The sequence below is a fragment of the Lichenostomus cassidix genome, unplaced genomic scaffold, assembly GCF_008360975.1.
Source record: "Lichenostomus cassidix isolate B80296 unplaced genomic scaffold, HeHo_3.0 HiC_scaffold_56, whole genome shotgun sequence".
NCBI classification, from domain to species: Eukaryota; Metazoa; Chordata; class Aves; order Passeriformes; family Meliphagidae; genus Lichenostomus; species Lichenostomus cassidix.
The window spans coordinates 60,850-77,156 of NW_028147981.1; the positions used below are offsets into that span (position 1 = coordinate 60,850).

Sequence of the window (16,307 nt, forward strand, 5' to 3'; positions counted from 1 at the left end):
GCCACATCTGGGTGGGACCGAGCCACATCTGGGTGGGACCGAGCCACACCTGGGTGGGACAGAGCCACACCTGGGTGGGACAGAGCCACATCTGGGTGGGACAGAGCCACACCTGGGTGGGACAGAGCCACATCTGGGTGGGACCGAGCCACATCTGGGTGGGACAGAGCCACAACTGGGTGGGACCGAGCCACATCTGGGTGGGACAGAGCCACACCTGGGTGGGACAGAGCCACACCTGGATGGGACAGAGCCACATCTGGGCCCAACCCCAGCAGATCCCCAAAACCCCCCGGGAGGGGGTGACAGGATGGGGTGGGGCAGTCACAGCCCCCTGCCCCTCCCAGGGTCACTCCAGTTCGTCACCCTCTCCCCAAACTGCCCCCAAAACGCCCCAAACCTCACTCCACACTCAGCTCCTCCAATCTCTTTATTCTCCTCTCCGACACCTCGGCTCTGACCCCCCAAAAACCCCCCTGACCCCCCCAGATCCTGGGCAGGGGCGCCGGGAGGGGGTGAGGGGGGAGCCGACAGCCTCCCAAAACCTTCCCCAAAAGTCTCTATGGCGTGAAAAGCACAGGAGGGGCGTGAGGGGAGTGGGGAGGGGTGGGCAAGGACGGAGCTCAGCCCCTCCCCGGTTGCTTTTTGCTGCTTTTCCAGCGGGGGGTGTGGATTCTTTTTGACCTTTTCCGCCTTTCCTCCCGGAGCCCAGGCCCTGGCTCAAGGCTTCCCCTTCTCCTCGGCGCCGTTCTCCTTCTTGATCTCCTCGTAAACAGCCTCCCCGGCGCCTTTCTCCGCCCCGTCCCCTCCCTTGGCGTTGGGGACCCAAAGCCCTGAGTCGATGCAGCGCTGCATGTGGTACTTGGCCTCCTGCAACAGGGGGAAAGGGCTCAGACAGGGGGTTTGGGGCAATCCCGAGGGGTTTGGGGATCCCCTGAGGAGTTTGGGGATCCCCCCGAGGGGTTTGGGATCCCCTGAGGTGTTTGGGGATCCCCTGAGGAGTTTGGGGATTCCCCAAGGGGTTTGGGGTTCCCCCTGAGGAGTTTGGGGATCCCCTGAGGAGTTTGGGGTTTCCCTTGAGGAATTTTGGGGATCCCTGAGGAGTTTGGGGATCCCCCTGAGGAGTTTGGGATCCCCTGAGGAGTTTGGGGATCCCCTGAGGGGATTTGGGGCACCCCTGAGGAGTTTGGGGATACCTCTGAGGAGTTTGGGATCCCCTGAGGAGTTTGGGGTTTCCCTTGAGGAGTCTGGGGTTCTCCTTGAGGAATTTTGGGGATCCCTGAGGAGTCTGGGGATCCCTCTGAGGAGTTTGGGGCACCCCTGAAGAGTTTGGACACCCCTGAAGAGTTTGGGACCCTCTGAGGAGTTTGGGAGATCCCCTGAGGAGTTTGGGGTTTCCCTTGAGGAATTCTGGGGACCCCTGAGGAGCTGGGGATCTCCATGAGGAGTTTGGGATCCCCCTGGTGAGTTTGGGGATCCCCTGAGGGGTTTTTGGGGTGCAAACTCACGGTTGGATCCATTTTGCTGATCGTGTCCTGCAGCATCTGAACGTCTTTGACATCGAAGCATTTCTGCAGCTCCTGCCAGAGACAGGTTAGAGGTGCTGGGAGGGACTGGGATACACTGGGAGGGACTGGGATCTACTGGGAGTGACTGGGATCAAACTGGGAGTGACTGGGATACACTGGGAGTGACTGGGATCAAACTGGGAGTGACTGGGATACACTGGGAGTGACTGGGATCAAACTGGGAATGACTGGGATCAAACTGGGAATGACTGGGATCAAACTGGGAATGACTGGGATCAAACTGGGAATGACTGGGATCTACTGGGAGTGGCTGGGATCAAACTGGGAGTGACTGGGATCATGCTGGGATCTGCTGGGAGTGACTGGGATCAAACTGGGAATGACTGGGATCATTCTGGGATTAAACTGGGGGTGACTAGGATATACTGGGAGTGGCTGGGATCATGCTGAAATCAAACTGGGAGTGACTGGGATGATGCTGGGATCTGCTGGGAGTGGCTGGGATATACTGGGAGTGGCTGGGATATACTGGGAGTGGCTGGGATACATTGGGATCCAACTGGGATCAAACTGGGAGCAACTGATTCCCACGAGGCAATGCCCAGAACACTCAAAATAACCCAAACCAGGGATTCAGCCCCAAAACCAGAGTCATACTGGGAACAACTGGGAGCAACCGAGTCCCACATGGAGCTCCCAAACCTCCAACACTCAGAATTTCGGGATTTAGCCCCAAAAGAGGGAACACTGTGGGATCAGACGGGGAGTGAACCCCATAAGGATCCTCCTACACAAACTGGGGGATTTCACCCCAAACTGGGGGGATTTCACCCCAAACCGGGGGGATTTCACCCCAAACCGGGGGGATTTCACCCCAAACCAGGGGGATTTCACTCCAAACCAGGGGGATTTCACCCCAAACCCGAAGGATTTCACCCCAAACCAGGGGGATTTCACCCCAAACCAGGAGGATTTCACCCCAAACCGGGGGATTTCACCCCAAATCAGGGAGGATTTCACCCCAAATCACAACGATTTCACCCCAAACCAGGGAGGATTTCACCCCAAACAGGGGGATTTCACCCCAAACCAGGGGGATTTCCCCCCAAACAGGGAGGATTTCACCCCAAACTGGAGGATTTCACCCCAAATCACGGCGATTTCACCCCAAACCAGGGGGATTTCACACCAAACAGGGAGGATTTCACCCCAAACCAGGGGGATTTCACCCCAAACTGGGGGATTTCACCCCAAACTGGGGGATTTCACCCCAAACCAGGGGGATTTCACCCCAAATCTGGCCACTCACGGGAGGCAGGGACTCGTAGACATCCACAGGGTCGAGCCCCCCTGGCCCCAGGCGCTTCTGCCGCTCCTCCTCCTCGTATTCCCGCAGAGCCTTTTCCACCCTGGCCCGAGCTCTGCCCCTCACCCTCTCCTTGAAAGCCTCCAGCTCCTCCGTGAAACCCTCCAGGTACTGCTGGTCTGCAGTCTGATGGGATAAAGGGGGAGTTCAGGAGGGAATGGAACCCCAAATCCACCCCAAATCCACCCCAAATCCACCCCAAATCCATCCCAAACCCACCCCAAACCCACCCCAAATCCACTCTGACCCAGCTCTGTCTCATCCCATCCCGCGGTGCTGGGAGGAGTTGGGATGGAAGGGAAAGGTTTGGGGATAAAAGAGAGGGAATTGGGGGTGGGTTGTGCCTCCAGGGGGGTTCTGCATTTCTATTTTCAGTCTCTGAACTCCCTTTCCCTGCCCCTGGAGCCCCAGTTCCAATCCCAATTCCAATCCCAAACCCCCAGTTCCAATCCCAAACCCCCAATTCCAATCCCAAACCCCCAGTTCCAATCCCAAACCCCCAATTCCAATCCCAAACCCCCAATTCCACCCTGAATCCCCTTTTCCACCCCAACCCTTCTTCCTCCACCAGAACCTCCTGGCCAAACCTCAAGGAAAGGAAAAGTTTTGAGGTTAAACCCATGGAAATCGGGGTCCACTCAGCCCTGGGGGGAACTTCAGGGTGTCCAGGTGGGATTTTTTACCTTAATTTTGGTGAAGAACTGCCGGAAGCAAGCCCTGGGATCCACCTTGAGGCTCTTGGCCAGCTCCAGGATGAACTGCATGACGATGGTCTGGTGGGCAACCTGCTCCATCAGCGCGTGTTTCTGGGGGAAAAAGGGTGTGAGGATCCCAAAAATCCCCCAATCTCTCCATTCCCCACTATCCCAAACCCCTTTCTCGTGGGAAAGGGATGATTTGGAGGAGGGAATCCCTAGAGGAGCTGGATTTGTGTGTTGAGGCCAATGGGATGAGACTCGGCTGGATTTGCTCATCTCAGATATCTTTTTGAACCCAAATTATTCCCAAATTCCCTGATTTTGTGGTTCCTAATCCCAGGAAAACCCTGGAGCTGCTGGACAAGGGTCTGGGGTGAACCTCTCTTCCCAAGGAAAGCATGGATGCCTTAAAGGGACAATTTTAATAATCTTTCCCTAACTTGCCAACTCTGTAATTCCCCAATTCCCTCATTTTTCTGGCAGGAAAAGTGGAGAAAAACCCAGTGAGGTGAGGACAAAGCAATTCCAGCCAGGAAAATGGGATTTTATCTCGATTTTAGCACACTTCCCCACCTCTTCCACCTCCAGATCGATGCACCAGATGACCAGGTAATTCGCTGTCTCCTCGCAGACGAGGTGAGGATTGTCTGAGAGGTATTTCTGGCTGTCATCCCAGCGCCTCAGCATCCCTGAAAAAGGGGAGCAGAGAAGGTTTTTTAATTAAGGAGCACAATCTAAACTTCATCAGGAAAATGGTGGGGAGGAGGGGGAGCAACTCACCCCGAGGTTTAATTAAATCCCCATCAAATTGGGGGGAAAAAAGGGAAAAACACATAAAATCCCCAATTTTTCGGCAGAGTGAAGGAATTCCTGGCTGCTCCCAACACAGGGGGAGTTTCCCCAAGCTTGGAGAACCCCAAAAATGTGTCCCCAGCTCCCCAAACCCCCCTCCCAGCACTCACCAAAGTGTTTGATCTGCTTCTCGTATCGCTCCACGAAGGTTTTGTGTTTCTTCTCCTTCTGCTCTTCCGTTTCCTCCTTCTCCTCAGGCTTCACGTTGAAAACGCTCTGGGAAGGAAGGGAAATTGGGGATGATTTTGGGGGAAACCTCAGGGAATCTGAGGCTCCTGGAGCCTCCCCCAGACCCACCTTGCTGAACCCATCCTTGCTGAGTGTATCCACATTCCAGGGCATGTTCTTCTCCTTCTTCCTCAGCTCCTCCAGCTTGTTCTCCCAGCTTTTCTCCTCGTTCTTCAGCTGCTGGGCCTCGGCCTGGAGCTTCTCCAGCTCTCCCTTCCCGCTCTCGGGATCTGCCACTTCCAGCTCCTTCATCTTCTTCTGGCACTCGGCGAGTTTCCGTTTGCACTCCCGGCAGCCTTTATCCAGCTCCTCCTTCTCCTTCTGGAACTGCTCCATGCGCTCCACTCGCGCCTGAGGGGAGACACCGAGGGGATGAGGCTGGAGGAGCCTGAATTCCTCATTTCCAGCACTCTGGGAAACGCCAGGAGAACCCCACAGGCTCTGCTGGGTCTGGTGTCCCTTAGAGGATTCAGGAGGATCCCAAATTCCTCCTTCCCAGCACTCTGGGAAACGCCAGGAAAACCCTACAGGCTCTGCTGGGTCTGGTGTCCCTCGGGAATGGGGAGGAGCTGCTTTGAGGGGAGGCAGGACCCCCAAAACACCCCCAAAACACCTCGGTTTTGGGAAAAATTGGAGACTTTTCGCACAGTTCTGGGGTATTTGGTTGGGATTGGGAGGGAACAGGAAGTTTTCCATGGGGAATTGAGGGTGGCTCTGGAATTCTGGAATATTTGGTTGGGATTGGGAGGGAACAGGAAGTTTTCCATGGGAATTGAGGGTGGCTCTGGAATTCTGGAATATTTGGTTGGGATTGGGAGGGAACAAGAAGTTTTCCACGGGGAATTGAGGGTGGCTCTGCACAGCTCTGGGATATTTGGTTGGAACTGGGAGGAAACAGGAAGTTTTCCATGGGGAATTGAGGGTGGCTCTGCACAGCTCTGGGATATTTGGTTGGAATTTGGAGAGAAAAGGAAGTTTTCCACGGGGAACTGAGGGTGGCTCTGGAATCCTGGCGCTCCCCAGACCCCAAGGATGTCATCCAAGCCCTTAACAGTGTCACTGTCCCACCCCAGGGGACACACAGGGGAAGCTGCGGGGGGTCTGTGCCGCCCGAGGAGCCCCCGAAGTGCTTCCCCGGGGAAGGAGAAGCCCCTGGACACGGCAGGGGTTGGGGAATGGAGCAGGAATCCTGTGGTCGCCTCGGAAACAGCGGGGACAGGGAGGGGGATGTCCCGGGGTCGCTGCAGGGATGGCAGAACTCCCCCCGGGGGGTCGCAGGGACAATCCTACACGGATATTGGGGTGTCTCCTCCCACCGCGGGTCCTCTGGGGGAATCCCGCGGGAACCGGAGGCTGATTTTGGGGGAAAAGGGAATCCCTGGAGTGGCTGCGATGGGAACAGACGGTGCGCTGTGGGAATCCCGGGGCTGATCCTATGGGAATTGGGGAGCACAGGGAGGAGCCCCAGCCCCACGGGGGTCCCAGGAACAGGAGAATCATCCCTAATCCTTCCCCTCCCCATCCCCTTCTCCTGGGAATCCTAGGGCTGATCCTACGGGAATTGGGGAGCACAGGGAGGAGCCCCAGCCCCACGGGGGTCCCAGCGAACAGGAGAATTATCCCTAATCCTTCCCTTCCCACTCCTCCCGGGAATCCTAGGGCTGATCCTACGGGAATTGGGGAGCACAGGGAGGAGCCCCAACCCCAGGGGGGTCCCAGGAACAGGAGAATTATCCCTAATCCTTCCCTTCCCATTCCCCTTCCCTGTGGGAATTCCAGGGTCGATCCTACGGGAATCGGGGAAGAGGAGCCCCAGCCCCACGGGGGTCCCGGGAACAGGACAACACCCTCCCCAGCCCTTCCCCTCCTCATCCCCTTCCCTGTGGGAATCCTGGGGCTGATCCTACGGGAATTGGGGAGCACAGGGAGGAGCCCCAGCCCCACGGGGGTCCCAGGGAACAGGAGAATTATCCCTAATCCTTCCCCTTCCCACTCCCCTTCTCCCGGGAATCCCGGCGCTGATCCTACGGGAACTGGGGAAGAGGAGCCCCAGCCCCACGGGGGTCCCACGAACAGGACAACACCCTCCCCAGCCCTTCCCCTCCCCATCCCCTTCTCCCGGGAATCCCGGCGCCGGTCGCCATGGGAACAGGCCCGGCGGGGAGCGCCAGGCCCGGCGGAGCGGCGCGGGCCGGCCGAGCCGCACCTGGTGCCGCCATCGGAACAGACTGGCGGTGTCGATGTTGGGGTGAGTCTCGTCCTCGTCGTCCGAGACCTCGATGTGGTCCCACACGCTGTAATCCACCATGGCGCGGCCGCCGCGACCCTCCGCCGCCCGCCCGCCCCGGCCGCTTCCGCCCGCGCATGACGCGCTTCCGCCCGCGCCTGACGCACTTCCGCCGACGGCACCGCCCCGCTGAGCCTGCGCACAGCGCGCCTGAAGCCGCCCGGGTCAAACATGGCGGCGGATTTAAAGAGACACAAAATCCTCACAACCCGAGGATCTCTGCTGTGCCTTTCATCGGCGGGTTTGAGGGATTAAAGGGAAGGAAAAGCGAGTTTTCCGCAGTTTTGCGTGTTTTAATTGGAGGGAAAACCTGCCTTTTTATGTTTGGGGAATCCCCATTTCCTGTCATTTCAGGGGTTCGGTAAGAGGGCAAATCCAACTTTTTCATTGTTTAAATGGTTAGATTGAGGAGCAATCTAATGTTTCCCCTCATTTTTAAGGGTTTACATTGAGAGGAGCCACGTTATGGGCCATTTTAAGAATTTTGAGGGGAGGTTTCTGTTTGAAGGGATCTTACTGGGAAAAAGTGTCCAAAAGCCAAAAAAAGGTGTTTCTTGAGGGAAAACCAGTGCTGGGAGGAGGAAGCCTTCTGGAGGGTTAAATTGAGGGAGCAATTCCGTTTTCCCTCATTTTAGGGATTTAAATTGAGGTGGGATCCTCCATTTCCAGCATTTTAAGGGTTTAAATTGAGGGAAAATGTGAGGGGAAAAGGGCGGGAAATGTGAGGGGGAAAGGGCGGGAAAGGTGAGGGGAAAAGGGCGGGAATCGTGAGGGGAAAAGAGTGGGAACTATGAGGAGAAAAGGGCAGGAAACATGAGGGGAAGGACGAAATCTAAATAATTTGCAGGGTCCTCACCCCCAAAACATCCTCCACCCTCAGCTCTCAGAGGATTCCCCCAAAATAAAACTCCACCGCCAAGTCCTGAGGCTTTATTAGAATATTTTCTGGGGGTAGCACACACGAGACCCCCCTGTAAAACAGGCTACAAAAATAGAAGTGCTAAAAGCCCCCAAAACGGAGGGGGCAAACTCCAGGCCCCCCAAAAAAGAGTTGGGGAGCTCAGGTCTGTAGTGTCTGCAACGGGACCAGCCCAGAGCCAGGGGGACACCGGTCAGGGGGTCATTGGGGTGTCCCCCCAGCTCCAGGGTGTTTGGGGACCCCCCTCGAGTCTGAGGGGATTTGGGGGGATTTGGGGACCCCCTCAGCTGGAGGGGGCTCGGCCGTGAGGGGTCCGAGCTCGCCGGGCGGCTGTGGCCAAGCGCTGCTGGGCCAGGAAGGACTGAGCCCCGCCGGGGCTGACCCGGGCTGTGGTCACTCCCTCCTGCTGCTGCAGAGCCAGGCCCTGGGGGGACACGAGGGGCTGGTGAGACCCCTGAGGGCTGGGTGAGACCCCCGAGGGGCTGGTGAGACCCCCGAGGGGCTGGTGAGACCCCCGAGGGCTTGGTGAGACCCCGAGGGGCTGGTGAGACCCCCGAGGGGTGGGTGAGACCCCCGAGGGGTGGATGAGACCCCTGAGGGCTTGGTGAGACCCCCGAGGGCTGGGTGAGACCCCCGAGGGATGGGTGAGACCACCGAGAGGTGGGTGAGACCCCCGAGGGCTTGGTGAGACCCCCGAGGGGCTGGTGAGACCCCCGAGGGCTGGGTGAGACCCCGAGGGGCTGGTGAGACCCCCGAGGGCTGGGTGAGACCCCCAAGGCTGGGTGAGACCCCTGAGGGCTTGGTGAGACCCCCGAGGGCTGGGTGAGACCCCCGAGGGATGGGTGAGACCACCGAGAGGTGGGTGAGACCCCCGAGGGCTGGGTGAGACCCCCGAGGGGCTGGTGAGACCCCTGAGGGCTGGGTGAGACCCCCGAGGGGCTGGTGAGACCACCGAGGGGCTGGTGAGACCCCCGAGGGGTGGGTGAGACCCCCGAGGGGTGGGTGAGACCCACAGGGAAACCCTTAGAGTAGAGAGACCCCCCGTTTATAGCCCCACATACACCCAGGAATGGAGACCCCCATAGATACCCCCACACACTGTGACCCCCCTCAGCCCTCCCACTGGGGTATTTGTGTCCCCAGGGATGTCTGTGTCCCCCAGGGATATCCATGTCCCCCAGGGATATCCATGTCCCCCAGGGATATCCATGTCCCCCAGGGATACCTGTGTGCCCCAGTGTCCCCAGGCTGCCCTCAGCATGTATCTGTGTCCCCCAGGGATATCTGTGTCCCCCAGTGTCCCCAAGCTGCCCTCACTATGGTATTTGTGTCCCCCCAGGGATATCTGTGTCCCCCAGGGATATTTGTGTCCCCAAGGGATATCCATGTCCCCTAGGGATATCTGTGTCCCCCAGTGTCCCCCAGTGTCCCCAAGCTGCCCTCACCATGTATCTGTGTCCCCCCAGGGATATCTGTGCCCCCCCAGGGATGTCTGTGTCCCCCAGTGTCCCCCTGTGTCCCCCAGTGTCCCCAAGCTGCCCTCACCATGTTGTACCAGGCGGTGACCAGCAGCCTCTCCTCGCGCTCCCGCTGCGCCCGGCTGCGCTCCCAGTCGCTCTGAGGGGCAGTTTGGGGGGCTCAGCTGGAGCTGGGGACCCCAAAAACCACCCCAGAACCCTCCCAGGACCCCCCAAAGCCCCCAGGACCCCCCAAGCCCCTGACCTCCAGGTGCCGGATCAGCGCGTCCTTCTCCTGCAGCTGGTTCCGGAGCAGCCGCAGCACAGGAGCCAAGGGGGGAGTGCCAGGGGGGTCCCCAGGAGGGGCTGAGGGCTTTTGTGGGGGTGACCTCGTGGATCTTCTGAATCCTGACCCTACAGAGGGAAAAAAAGATCCAAATCTCAAAAATCTCCCAAATGTTCCTCGGGAAACTGAGGCACAGTTCAGCTCCTGCCTCTGCCCCCCTCAACTCTGACTCCCCCCAGGATCTGCTAACATCCCCAATCCTTAGGATTCACCCCAGAAAACCCCAAATTTCCCCCCCAAGATCCCCCCAAATCCTGATATCCCCTCGGGAATCCTCCATACCCGGCCTGGGGGTCTCCAGCTCTTCCTCCTCCTCCTCCTCTCCTTCAGGCAGCTCATCCCTGGGGTGGACAGGAAAGGTCACAAGTTGGGGATGTTGGCTGGGGACGATGTCCCCAAATCCCCCCATAGCCGGGGGGCTCAGACTGGCCAGAACTCCCCAAAACTCACAGGTCTTCCGGGGTCTCCTCCAGCAGCAACACCTGGGGGGAAGTGAGAAAGAGGTGAAGGAAAGGCATTGAGGTGCCCAAATAAAATGGGGACACCCCAAGGCAGTGACACCTTCCCTGGGATACCGAGACCAACCCCATAAATTAGGGTTTGATGTTGAGACCCCCCTCAAACCAGCTGGTCCTCCCTCTCACTCACCTCCTTCTGGGGCTTCCCCTGCACCGTCCGAGGCTCTGTGGCCTCCAGCCTGTGGGTGTGAGGGGAGAATTAGGAATTTTGGGGTTTGTCAGGGATTCGGGGGGCTTGGGGAGGTTTTGGGGACCCCCTGTCCCCCCCCCAGATCCCCACCTGTGCTGGAGCTGGTCCCGCTGCAGCCGCAGCCGCCGGTTCTCCCGCCGCAGCCGTGTCACCGTGTCCCTGTGGGGTCACCGCCGTGGTCAGGGGGACCCCAAAAGATCACAGATCACCCCCGGGGGTGGGACATCCCCCCAGACCCACCTGAGCTCCGCAGGAAGGATCTCAGCCGCCAAATTCCTGCCTCCCTCCAGCCCCGTGTCTGAGGGGTGAAAATGTGGATTGTAAGATGGGACAGGAGGTGACATCCCCAAATTGGACCCTGGGGATCCCCCTTGTGCATTCTGTCCCCCCAAACCCTGCAGCCCAAAGTGGGGATCCTCTGGTGACTCATACTAGGGTTGTGCTCAGTCAGGTGTGTTTTCCCTCCCACCCAGGTGGTCTGTCACCTCCTGAGGGGTGGGAAATGTGAGGGGAAAAGGGTGGGAAATGTGAGGCGAAAAGGGGGAAACGTGAGGGGAGAAAACAGGGAAATGTGAGGGGAAAATGATGAGAAATGCGAGGGGAAAAGAAAGAAAATGTGAGGGGAAAAGGGCAGGAAAAAGGCGGGAAACCTGAGGGGAAAAGGGCGGGAAACGTGAGGGGGAAAGGGTGGAAACGTGAGGGGAGAAAGTAGGAAACATGAGGCGGAAAAGTAGGAAACACAAGGAGTGAAAGGGCAGGAAACTGGAGGTCTGTGGCCCCTCCTGCACTCACCTGCCTGGCTCAGGTAGCTCTGCTGCACCTGGGCACAGCGCAGCTCCTCGTTGGCCTCACGCAGTGCGTCCCGCTCCTCCAGCAGCCGCTGCGGGGACAGGGGAGGTCACAGGGGTCCCCAGGTGTGCTCCCAGGTGTGCTCCCAGGTGTGCAGGGGGTGTCCCCAGGTGTGTCCCCAGGTGTGTCCCCAAGCCTCCCCCACCTCCTTCTCCTGGCTCAGGGCCTCGAATCGCTCCTGCAGGTGCCGAAACTCCAGGTGCCACTTCTCTGCCCTCAGCACCGCCTCTGCCTGCTGCCCGCTCAGCTCCTCCACCTGCGCGGGGACACCGCGACGGCCATCGGCACGGGGACACGGCTACCTGGACGTCCCTGCGGCCACCGAGCCACACCCCATCGCCCCGGCGCCGCCCCAACCCTCACCTGCCTGCGGGCGGCCTCCAGCTGTGCGCAGCCGGCCTGGGCGCGGCCCAGCTGCTGCTGCAGGTGAGCGGCGCGGCGCACCTGGGCGGCATGGCGCTCCTCCAGCGCCCGCACCCAGCGCCGCAGCTCGCCCGCCGCCGCCGCACGGCCCCGGTACGTGGCCACCGCCGCCTCCAGCCGGCCTGCCCGCGCCGACGACGCCCTGCGGGACGGGGGACAGCGGGCACGGTGACATCCCAGACGCCCTCACACCTGGCCAGGTGTGCCCAGGCACGGTGACACCCCACACCTGGGCAGGTGTGTCCTGCCCCACCTGAGCCCCAACACGCAGCAACAACCCCTCCGCCAACAACACCGTGATGGTGATGGTGGCACCACAGGACATAGAGCCTCCCAGAGCCCCCCAGCTCACCTGTGCAGGTGCCCCGGCTCACCTGAGCAGGTCCATCTCGTCGCGCAGCGCCCGCGCCTCCCCGGCCAGCCCGCTGAGCTCCTGCGCTCGCACCTGCAGCCCCCGCGCCTCCTGCTCCAGCCGCGAGCAGCGCGCCCGCAGCTCCTCCCTGCCGCTCTCCAGCCTGCAACGGGACCGCCCGGCCTCAGGTGAGGGGCGCAGGTGAGGGGGGGATCCCTCCGGGTGGGTTCTCACCTGTAGTTCTCCTCCTGCAGCTCCTCCACCTGTGTCTGCAGCCGCAGCAGCTTCTTGGCGGCGGCGCCGGCGGCGTCGGAGTCGAGCTGCTCCCGCAGCGCCCGGTTCTCCGCGGCCAGGTGGCCCTTCTCCTCCAGCAGCGTGGCCACCTGCGCACCCAGGTGTGCGGCAAGGGGCCAGGTGTGTGGGATCCCCTCCCAGGTGATCCCAGCCCTCCCGTGAACCACTAGAGTCCTTTCCTGCTGAGCTTTGGGTGTTCCTAACCCAGCATGGGGAATTTGGGGGAATCCAGGTGTGCAGGAAGGGATCAAGGTGTGCAGAGAGAGGGCCAGGTGTGCAGGAAGGGATCGAGGTGTGCAGAATCCTTCCCCAGGTGCTCCCACCCTCACACAAGCCAGCACAAAATCCCCTCCCGCTCCCCCTCAGGTGGAAATTGGGGTGACACCGGATTTGGGGACCCCCCTCCTGCCCCCCCAGGTGAGTCCAGGGCTCACCTGCTGCTCCAACTCACGGCAGCGCTGCCCCGAGCTCCCTCCGGGCTCCTCAGGGGGCTCCTGGCTCAGGAAGTAATAGCGGCGGGACTGGGGGGCACAGGGGGTCAGGGGGCCTCAGAGACCCCAAAATCACAACCCCAAATCCCCCCAAATCCACCCTCCTCACCTGAGTGTCGAAGGTCCCGTAGTCCTCAGCTGCCATCGGCTCCGATGGCTCTGGATCCAAGAGCTGTGGCAAGGGAGGGAGAAATTGGGGTCTGGGGGTGCTCAGGGGGGCTTCGGGCCCTCCAACAACCCCAGGGGGTCCCCAAAACTTCCCTGAGACACCCCAAGCCCTGTGGTCACACACTCAGAGTGTCCCAAACCTCCCCGAATTCCCCACGGAATACACCCAAAACAGCCTCAGGGGTATCCAAACCCCCCCAGTGAGCCCCCAAAACCCTTAGGGACCCCCAAACTGTCCCCAGAGACCCCCAAACATCCCCAGGACCCCCAAACTGTCCCCAGAGACCCCCAAACATCCCCAGGACCCCCAAACTGTCCCCAGGACCCCCAAAGTGCCCCCGGGACCCCAAACACCCCCAGGGACCCCAAACTGTCCCCAGGGACCCCAAACTGTCCCCAGGACCCCCAAAGTGCCCCCAGGGACCCCAAACACCCCCAGGGACCCCCAAATACACCCCAGGGACCCCAAACCGCCCCCAGGGACCCCAAACTGTCCCCAGGGACCCCAAAGTTCCCCCAGGGATCAAAGTTCCCCCAGGACCCCAAACACTCCTGTGGGACCCCAAACTGTCCCCAGGGACCCCAAACACCCCCAGGATCCCCAAACACCCCCCAGGGACCCCCAAACACCCCCTGTGGGACACCAAACTGTCCCCAGGGACCCCAAACTGTCCCCAGGGACCCCCAAAGTGTCCCCAGGGACCCCAAACTGTCCCCAGGGACCCCACACTGTCCCCCCAGGGACCCCCAAAGTGCCCCCAGGACCCCCAAAGTGCCCCCACCTCCTGGATCGCCGTCATCACCTCGTGCTGCACCGACTCCTCCAGCGTCATGATGCGCTGGATGTGCTCTGGTGGAGGGGCGATGGTGGTGATTTTGGGGGGTCAGGGGGCGTTCTGGGGGGGTCGGGGGTCCCCCCAGCCCCTACCCACCTTCCCGCTGCTCGCAGCTCACGGCGCAGCCCAGCACCAGCCGCACCAGTTTGCCCAGTTGCTCGGGGTCACCCTGCTGGGCGGCCGGCGCCACGTCCGGCACGTGCTGCTCCCCCACGGCCTGGCCCAGCACCTGGGGGGGTCCGGGTCAGAGCCCCCCGCCCCGGGGATCCCCCAAACCCCGGGGGACTCCCCCAAACCCCGGGGGAGCCCCCCAGCCCCGAAGGGAGGTGTCCCCAGGCGCGGGACCCCCACTCACATCCTGCCAGTACTCCAGCACGCTCTGCAGCACCTTGCGCAGGTTGTTCACCTGGGGAGGGGGGAAAAGGTGGGACCCCCCCGGAACCCCCAAATTCCACTCCCACCTCCGTTGTGGTGGTGTTTGGATACCCAAAAATGGCTTCACCCCCAAAACTGGCCTCCCAAACAGATCCCCTCCCGAATTGTCACCACAAAGCTCAATGTTTCCCCAAATTAGCCTCCCAAAAAACCTCCCCAAAAACCCCCCAAATCTGTCCTCCCCAAAACCAGGACCCCCAAAAAGTGTCCCCAGACCAGCCCTACAGAGTCCCTCCCCAAAACCAGCTCCCCCCAAAACCAGCCACCCAAAAATGAGATCTCCTTAAACTGCCCCGAAAACCAAGCTCCCTAAACAGCCCCCAAAACCAGATCCCCCAAAAACCAACCCCCCAAAAACCAGCCCCCCGTTCTGCCCCCCCAAAACCCCCCATCCCACCCCAAAACACGCTGCCCCCCCACCTTGATCCGAGCGTTCCCCTCGGCGTCATCGCGGATCTGCCCCAGCCACGCCTCATCAAACCAGGAGGGATCGCTGGGGGGACACGGGGGGTCCCCAGAATCAGCCCCGGGGGGTCCCCAAAATCAGCCCCGGGGGTCCCCAGAATCAGCCCCGGGGGGTCCCCAGAATCAGCCCCGGGGGGTCCCCGAGGTGGGGGGAAGCCCCCCCATCCCCCCAAAAACTCACATGTTGTGCAGGACGTGGGCAAGGGTCACCCCGCTGGCCAGGTCTGAGGGGGTCGTGCAGGGCGAGGGGGGGTCAAAGGTCTGCAGCTGGGGAGGCAAAAGGGGCGTCAGGGAACCCCAAAACCCCAAAACTGCCCTCCCGGGGCATCAGAGCACCCCAAAGACCCCAAAAACCCAAAACTGCCCTCTCGGGAGATCAGAGCACCCCAAAGATCCCAAAACTGCCCTCCCGGGGAATCAGAGCACCCCAAAGACCCCAAAACCCCCAAAACTGCCCTCCCGGGGGATCAGAGCACCCCAAAGATCCCAAAGAGCCCCCAGACCCACGGCGGGGGGCACAGAGGGGGAGCAGGGATGACGCCCCCAATAATCCCCCTAAACTCGTGGGGTGCAAAGGGCGGCAGAGGGACAAAGGGCGGGGGGACACAAGGGCTCGGACACGTCTCTGCGGGGGTCAAAGGTCCCCCGGGGAGGTGACACAGCGACCTGGGGGTTCACAGGGGCTCAGGGGTGGCAGAGGGTCCCGCAGGGGTCAGATGTCCCCAGGGGGGTCACAAGGTCCCGGGGGGGTCACAGCAGCCCCGGGAGGTCAAAGTTCCCGGCAGGTCCCCAAGCCGCGGGAAGCGCTCGGGGGTCCCGGGGAGGCTCCGGTCCAGCCCGGTGGGTCCGCGTGGATCCCCGAGCACGGGGGGGTCCCGGGGGGTCCCGGTTAGACCCGGGGGGGGTCCCGGGGGGTCCCGGGGGGGTCCCGGGGGGGTCCCGGCCCCCCTTACCCAGGTGAGCAGCGCCCCGCACGCGTCCCGCCCCGCCGCCATGTCCGGCCGGTCCTCCAGGGGCACCGAGCCGCGCCCAGAGCGGTCACACCTGCGCCCCGCCCCCGGCCCGCCACACCCCCCGCGGCGCCGCGACCTCCGGAGCACAGAGGCGCACCTAGAGCGGCCGCACCTGCCGGGCACGCCCACTTCCGGCCGCGCCCCTTCCGGCGTTCTTCCAGGCGACAGAGTTGGGGACAGAGCGGCCGCACCTGCCGGACACCCCCTGCCGGACACGCCCCGCGAGCGACAGACCCGCGCGCTCCAAGGTCCTCCAGGGCCATAGAGTCGCGCCCAGAGCGGCCCCGCCGCCCGCTCCCCGCCGCTGCCATGGCGCCCGGCGCGGCCCCGCCGGTGACTCACGGCGCTGAGCGTCCCGCCGCCCCCGCGGCCGCGCCCGTCCGGCCCGCCGGCTCGGCGGAGGTCAGGCCGGGCCGTTCTCGCCGCGGGGCGGCGGCGGCGGCGACGCCCGCGCTGCGTCAGCGCTGAACCCGGCGGCCTCGCGGGGTGGGGTGGGAGCTGGACCCCCAGTGTCCCCAGTGTGGTCCTAGAACCTCCCCCAGTGTCCCCAGTGTGGTCCTAGAACCTCCCCAGTATTCCCAGTATAGTCCT

General features: G+C 61.7%; 2 protein-coding genes and 1 long non-coding RNA gene across 5 annotated transcripts; all 3 read right to left on the minus strand.

The window, feature by feature from the left end:
• Nucleotides 1–412: 412 nt before the first annotated feature.
• LOC146420459 (hsp90 co-chaperone Cdc37) lies at nt 413–7,043 on the minus strand. The gene is made up of 8 exons (XM_085048246.1): nt 6,880–7,043; nt 4,743–5,024; nt 4,556–4,661; nt 4,167–4,282; nt 3,579–3,701; nt 2,839–3,021; nt 1,509–1,580; nt 413–870 (listed from the first exon to the last, which is right to left on the minus strand). The coding sequence occupies exons 1-8, from the start codon at nt 6,979–6,981 to the stop codon at nt 721–723; spliced, it is 1,134 nt and encodes a 377-aa protein (XP_084904372.1). The 5' UTR covers nt 6,982–7,043; the 3' UTR covers nt 413–720.
• On the minus strand, nt 1,597–2,003 carry LOC146420460 (uncharacterized). Of its 2 annotated transcripts, none has more exons than XR_014849138.1 (3): nt 1,956–2,003; nt 1,852–1,902; nt 1,597–1,746 (listed from the first exon to the last, which is right to left on the minus strand). It is a non-coding gene; the product is annotated as an uncharacterized LOC146420460 (long non-coding RNA). The 2 variants fall into 2 exon arrangements; XR_014849139.1 differs by having other exon boundaries at nt 1,831–1,902.
• Nucleotides 7,044–7,875: 832 nt separating the features above from the next.
• LOC146420461 (protein Hook homolog 2-like) lies at nt 7,876–15,767 on the minus strand. Of its 2 annotated transcripts, none has more exons than XM_085048244.1 (21): nt 15,657–15,767; nt 14,885–14,970; nt 14,659–14,731; nt 14,159–14,209; nt 13,900–14,032; nt 13,750–13,817; nt 12,909–12,971; nt 12,743–12,829; nt 12,249–12,397; nt 12,037–12,177; nt 11,603–11,804; nt 11,385–11,495; nt 11,183–11,270; nt 10,631–10,688; nt 10,481–10,549; nt 10,331–10,379; nt 10,133–10,164; nt 9,967–10,023; nt 9,602–9,755; nt 9,425–9,496; nt 7,876–8,303 (listed from the first exon to the last, which is right to left on the minus strand). In XM_085048244.1, exons 1-21 carry the CDS (start codon nt 15,696–15,698, stop codon nt 8,163–8,165), a joined length of 1,926 nt encoding a protein of 641 aa, XP_084904370.1. In that variant the 5' UTR covers nt 15,699–15,767; the 3' UTR covers nt 7,876–8,162. The 2 variants fall into 2 exon arrangements, with proteins under 2 accessions (XP_084904370.1, XP_084904371.1); XM_085048245.1 differs by having other exon boundaries at nt 9,602–9,750; nt 9,965–10,023.
• Nucleotides 15,768–16,307: the final 540 nt, after the last annotated feature.